Source organism: Chanodichthys erythropterus, chromosome 14 (genome assembly GCF_024489055.1).
Source record: "Chanodichthys erythropterus isolate Z2021 chromosome 14, ASM2448905v1, whole genome shotgun sequence".
Lineage (NCBI taxonomy): Eukaryota > Metazoa > Chordata > Actinopteri > Cypriniformes > Xenocyprididae > Chanodichthys > Chanodichthys erythropterus.
The window spans coordinates 15702226-15709038 of NC_090234.1; the positions used below are offsets into that span (position 1 = coordinate 15702226).

At 44.0% G+C, this 6813-nt stretch overlaps 1 protein-coding gene across 1 annotated transcript; it reads right to left on the reverse strand.

The window, feature by feature from the left end:
- Positions 1-1941: 1941 nt before the first annotated feature.
- Positions 1942-4155, reverse strand: fign (fidgetin). Its single transcript, XM_067410591.1, has one exon. The coding sequence runs from the start codon at positions 4153-4155 to the stop codon at positions 1942-1944; it is 2214 nt and encodes a 737-aa protein (XP_067266692.1).
- Positions 4156-6813: the final 2658 nt, after the last annotated feature.

Below are 6813 nucleotides of genomic sequence, written 5' to 3' on the forward strand. Positions count from 1 at the left end.
AATTATTTCACTAGATAAGACCCTTATTCCTCGTCTGGGATCATGTAGAGCTCTTTGAAGCTGGACTGAAACTGACATTTGGACCTTCAACCAATTGGTAGCCGTTGAAGTCCACTATATGTAGAAAAATCCTGGAATGTTTACCTCAAAATCCTTAATTTCTTTTCAACTGAAGAAAGAAAGATAAACATCCTGGATGACATGGGGTGATTAAATTATCAGAAAATTTTAATTCTGAAGTGAACTAAGCCTATAATAGTAATGCCTGCTTTAGCTCCCTTGCATACTTGTGTTATAAATTGCGATCTGACGCCTTTAGGAATGCAACAATGCTTGAAATCTTTTAACTTGCGTTGCTAGAAGCGCTTGCGTACTTGAGTATGTTTCTGGCTTTAGGCAATGTGGCCCCAATAAGTGGCCCCATAGAGACCCCATCAATAACGTGTGTGTACACGGAGGGGTTTTTAGAGTCATCTGGGCACTCTATGCTGAAAAATTGCACAGGTAGTGTGAGACAAACATTTGTTGTATCTTTTTTTTTTTTTTTTTGGAAAAAAGGCAGCTTGTTCTTTATGGAGGCTTTAGAGTGGAGCAAACCTAAAGAGGTTAAAGACACCAAGCTCTCATCTTTCTGTTCTAGTTGCAGAGAAAATAGTGCTAAACTGAGGTAGAACAGAATGCAGGGTACACGTGATCCTTCAGATATCTTTACACCAACACCACACAGCAGCAGGACAGTCCCCAAAACAAAAACAAAATGTACGTAACATGAAAATGTTCCCACTTCAAGAATCTAGTAGCCTCTTTTTAAAGTTTTGGTTCACCCCAAAGCATTCGGCAGAAAGGAGACAAACACGCAGATGTTAACCTCTACTGCATACTCTGGTGTGGACTTGGTTTCAGACGAACCTTATCTACACAACAAGACAGCGCTGATCTCTAACTCAAGCATTCATTGTAGAGTCTGAACTGTGCTATGCAGGGAGGAACCGGTGCTGTAGTCAATACTGGCACGCAGTTCTGTTTTCGAAACTCAAAGCAATATCCACAATGGAATTTAAACGTAATTTAGAAAGAACAGTAAGAATATAACGGAAGAAAAAGAAACTCCTCAATTTTTTCTTCCAAACAACCCAGAAATGTTCTGGTTACATTCATAGTCATATCCTTTTGATTTTATAATTGGTTGAGGTAAACCTAGAGATTTAGAAGCAAATTAGAAACCAAACCCAATGTTGTCAGCAGTATGTAGTGCTATCGCATAATTTTTTTTTTTTTTTTTGAGGTACTGTACAAATCACAATCACTTTCCTGAGTTTTTGAAGAAAATCAAACACAAATGAATTTTATAAATTAGGATCCAGATTCTAAGTACAACATGGACCTTCTCCTGCCCTTCCTGGGGTCTACAGGTCAGACTTGATTGAGGAATACTGTTGTTCTTTTGAAAGAAGTGTCAAAAACAAGGAAAGGAACAAAAAGCAGAACTGTCTGTTTTAGTTTCATGTTAAAGCTCTCTATATTAGCACATGCCACCAATGAGATGGTGAGGCAAACAAATTCAAATCCAAATCAATAAAGCACCACTTCAGGCACTTCATAGCAACAGAATCTCAAAAACAGCAGAATGATATTTACACACAAAGAAGTTTGTCCTCACTTACAGAGCCCCTCGGTAAGTAGAGCTCTGCGTCTGCAGTACTGAGCCCAGAAAACAGTATTTCTCTGTCTGGATTATGTGCAAAGGGCCAGACCTTGACTTAAGTACAGTCATGCATCATTCAACTCTATCTGACCCGTCCTTCAGGTTCTTCTTTAGGGGTCATCTACATTTGTAATAACCACACTGTTTAACTGCATGTGTCACCCAAAGAATTCTGAATTGTGTCCCCTTTTAGAGTAGGGGAGGTCACCCCACTGACTTAATTATGCCCTCACTCTTTACTGACTACAGCCAAACATCTTATTCCATTCAGTGTATGTATCAAGTTCTTTCTGTGATATGCTGGGCTGGATTTTGCAAAACACATTCTCAAAGTCTTGATATGATACCGGTCTCATTTGACCTGGCATCATTCCGGAAATGTCTGCACCGGACATGCCATGGAGAGGACCGACCATGGCCTCTTGGCAAAGTCGGACCACATCCAGCCCGGAGAAGCCGTCTGTCCGCTGAACAAGCAGCGCAACCTCTTTGTCGCTGAGGCAGTAGTTGTGCTGTGAGAGCAGCTGGCTGATTATCTGATGTCGCGCAGTGGCATCCGGTAAGGGGACGAGCAACCGCTTTACAAAGTACCTTCGTAGAGACTCATCAATCTCTTCAGGTTTGCTGGTGGAACACACCACCAGAACATGTTCCTCTGGTGAGCTTAGAACTCCATCAAGCTGGAGGAGGAGTTCGCTCTTGATTCGGTTCACCGGGCTTTCTTCGCTCAACTGGGCAGACAACAGCAGATCAACATCACTGATGAAAACCACCGAAGGCTGCCGGCAGCGAGCGACAAGAAATGAGGCCTGCACAATCTTTTCGCCCTCTCCCAGCCACTTTGTGACCAGCGCAGAGCCACTAAGCAGGAGGAAAGCAGCGCCAAGCTGACTGGCCATACACCGACCAAGCAGAGTCCGGCCCGTGCCCTGAGGTCCAAAGAGAAGGATGCTGCGAGGTAATGTGGCCATTCCGCTGAACATGTCTGGCCTCAGAATAGGCCACAGGACCTCATCTTTGATGGTGGCTTTTGCCATCTCCAGTCCAGCAATGTCACTCCAGTCAACAGGGGGCGTCTGCTGCAGAATCTCAGTGGTGACCATCTCTACCAAACTAGCATCGCTGTTTTTTAACTGCTCCTCAGCAGGGTGGCTTGATGAAGTCGCCGTGCCCATGGAATGGGGGAGATGCTGTCGGTTGTCGTCACCATGGTCACTCAAAACGGGGGAACCAAACTTTCCGAATGACTCGCCTGACCGCAGGGATCCCAAGGAACCTTTGGAGGATCCGTATGAAGGAGGGGTTAGTGCCCTGCCGGACTGGCTGCCAAACTTCCGCTGCTGATCTGGTGGCATTGACTGCTTTGTAGGCTTAAACGCCAAAGATGATGTGTCAGCATTCCTGTCAAATCCATTCCCTCTGGTTGAGTCAACAAGACTGTTGTCTGGCATTCTGTACATGGGGCTTTGAGCAGAACGCTGCTGGCTGTAGTTGAAATTTCCATAACTGGAATCCATATCTCCCTGGCCCGTCATGTAAAATGCTTTTCTTTTCAGTGTGTTGGCCGAGCTGCCATTCAAAGGGGTTGGTGCAATTGGCGCATGGCTGTGGGACTGGTAGGAGTAACCGGGAAGGGTGGAAGGAGGTAGGGGAGTGGGGGCAGCAATGCCTGAGGGCAAGTAAGCTGAAGGAGGTGGTGCTCCTCCTGGGCTGTAGCCTGGGGCAACAGCAGTCTGTGGGGGATACCCTGCTGGAGGGTAATTGTAACTGGAGAGATTGGGGGAACCTGCGTTGTAGCTGGGCACCAGGGTTGGAGGTGGCGGGGGTGGAGGCTGAAGGAGCCCAGCGCTGTGCAAAGGTGAGGGATGTGGGGACGGGAGAGCTGGTGTGCTTTGCCCGCCACTGTAAGTGGAATGCAAGTACGAGCCATTGTAACTGCTAGCGAATTCCTGAGAGGGGATCCCCGAGTGCAGTGCAGTAGACGCATGATTCCCACAGTTACTGCTGGAGTAGCTAGGCTCGCTCAAGCTACTAGCCACCCCCGTGGAGCTGCCAACACTTGCCGTCACATCTGGAGGAGGCAGGGCGGCCGTCATTCCAGTCTTACTAGCAGAAACCACATCTGCAGCACAGCTCATTGGGTAGATCCCCTCCTGCCATGCTTCACTCTCCGACTTGCGTCCATTCAAGAGTCCTGGGGCACTCTCGGAGTATGAGCAGAGGAGCGCCCGCTCACTGGGACCCTCCAGGATACCAGAATACTTCTCTGCGTACTTCTTCAGAAGGTTGGAGGCTGTCAATGCTGATATGTCGTCATTGGCCCAGGCATACTGGTAGGTCCGCTGCAGGTGTCCACGATACGCCTCTGCTTTATGTGCGGGGGAACGTGTGGTTGATGAGATGTCGAAATGTTGCTCGGCCCACTGCGCATGCTCTGGGGTCCACTGCATCTTTAAGCCTAAACAATAAGCAAACAACAAAAAACAAAAACAAAGAGGTGTTAGAAACTTTATAAACAGCACTCATGAATGGATTTTGAGAATTTTGCAAGACTATAAAGGACGTGGTCATGTGGTTCAATGTCAATGGTTAGTACATCAATTTTCAATACTTTTATTAAGCTTGCAAATCTTTAATAAAGACATTTTTCATGCATATAATGTTTTCAAGTTATTTTAGAGAATTGTGTTTAAATTGGGAAAATGACTAACCTTGTGCACACGGCCGCTCATTTAGAATACTCCAAATTCACTAACATTACAACAAGATTAACAAATTCATGTGCATGTGAATAAGTTCTCCTGTATGTACAAATACGAAAAAATCCACGCAATTATTAGTGAATGAGACCCATTGATCCAATAAGCAACTGCTATTGAAAAGAAAGGAAATACACACAAACTGCAACAACCACCGTAAAAAATGTTATTTCCATTTTCCCCCATCCAGCTCTCCAAGAGTCCTGGCTTCATATCGCAGGCACTGCTGACAGTTGGTATCGCAGGAACGGTGCAGATTTGGGCCTCCAACACCTGGTTAGCACAGTATAATGCACCCTGCACACAGCCGAGTGACACAGACATCGCAGGTCACTCTATAATCCAACTCTCATCTAAAGCAGTCCCAGACAGTTTCAAATCTGCTTGGAGGAGTGCAGCAAAGCAATCTCCCAGGCAGCGCTCTACTGCTTTCATCACACAAACTCACAGCACGGCATGAATTACAACAGCTTTCTGTCTGCCGCCCGCCTCCCGGAGCACAGGGAACTGGAAAGGGGGAAAAAACATGCCTGCCTCCCTCTCATTCGCTCTAATGCTCCCCTTTCTCTCTCTTCCTTTTACTCTGACGCTCTAGGTTCTGCCTCGCTCTTTCTCACTGTCTTTTCTCTCCACAGCCTCTGTCTTTTATTGGCTCCAGGGCTCAAAAGCCACCATCAAGTTTAATCCCAAACTCCATCTGCAAACACAAGCAGTTACATACGCTGTCATCTTAGACACAGCATGGGATTATCAAAGAGACATTTACTCAAGAGCCGACGGGATGACGGGGGTGGTCGCGCACACTCTCGCCGTCTGTAGATAGACTTCTGATGACAACAGCGCTCGGCCGCAGTATCCAGCAGGCGTGTTATTGTGCACACACCTCCCGCTTATCTGAGCTTACTGGGCCTAAGCACTCACAAACACTATTCATGGCACAAAGAGGAAAGAAGATGTCACAGAAAACGACGTCGTTTACGAGCTTTCAGCCCATGTGTCTGTGTACCTTGATCACAAAAGTCTATCAAATTACCTACAGACTGAACCTTTTTTATTATTTAATGGTCAATAACAGCAAATGAGCATTTAAAAACTTTACACACCTCATAAAGCCAAGACATAATAAACACAGACAATTACTCCCTGTAGCATGTGCATCACAAACATAAGATCGGTAAGACCACAATATAGGTTGCATTTCATTTTTTCTTCTGAAAATATCCTATCTATATATCTTGATATTTATTTATTTGGCCTGAAACAGCATCTTTATTTGCTTTTTATTTTCAAAGGAACCACCATTTTGACAAATTAAAAATGTTTAAATGCAAAATTTGTAAATCTAGTTAAAGCATTCATATTTCTCCACAAATACAACAATATTTAGCAAAAATTATAATAAAACATTAATTAATATATTTAAAAAAATGATGCACCCATGAACATTTTTTGAGCAATGGCACAAATTAATCATTTTGATTCATTGAAATTGACAGTTTGAAATGGTTTACAGAAATGAATTAAGCTAACCAACTGAAATGCTGTTTTCACTACTGAAGTTTACATTTTCTTGAGGCAATAAAGGATTGTGAAACTAATTATAGTCTTTCAGACAAAATAAAAGTGCACTAAAATCATTGCAATATTCTCAATATTGCCAACAAAATCATCACAAATATAACATGAATATTCAGTATATCACCCCGCCCTCACTGTAAAAAAGAATTATTGGTCTAACTTAAAAAAGTAAGTTAACTAGTTCATTGAAATTAAAAATTTTAGTTAATACAATGAAGGTGATTGGTTTAATCAACAGAAACTCAAAATATTATGTTATCTGAACCACATTAATTATTGAAGTTGATTTGACAAAACAAAAAATGTTGTGATAACAAATCATGAAAATACTTTTTTTTGCAGTGTAGTTGTATTTGATGTATTTGTGGAATGTGTATTGCGTGTATATCAGAGCACTTTTTCTACAATATAAGATGGACATGTGGTTTTCCCTCGCCTGAATCCCCCAGCAGCCTGGCCAGACACCACACATACATACATACACACACACACACACACACACGCGCGCACGCGCACACGCACACGCACACGCACACACACACACACACGCACACACACACGCACACACACACGCACACACACACGCACACACACACACACACACACACACAGCTAATTAGCAGGATGATGCTGAGCTAATTGTGTTAATTTACAAGGTTTTAGTCAAAGGGATCGCTGCTTTGGCTGGCGAGGCTGTCAGGCCCGCGAGTTAATGACTAAGAAAGGCTGAAGACAAAGAAAGCTGGCAAGAACATGGCAGACATGCCAGTA

Bases quoted from the DNA above. Each gene is read 5' to 3' on its own strand.
- fign (XM_067410591.1), bottom strand. From the start codon at position 4,155: ATGCAGTGGACCCCAGAGCATGCGCAGTGGGCCGAGCAACATTTCGAC.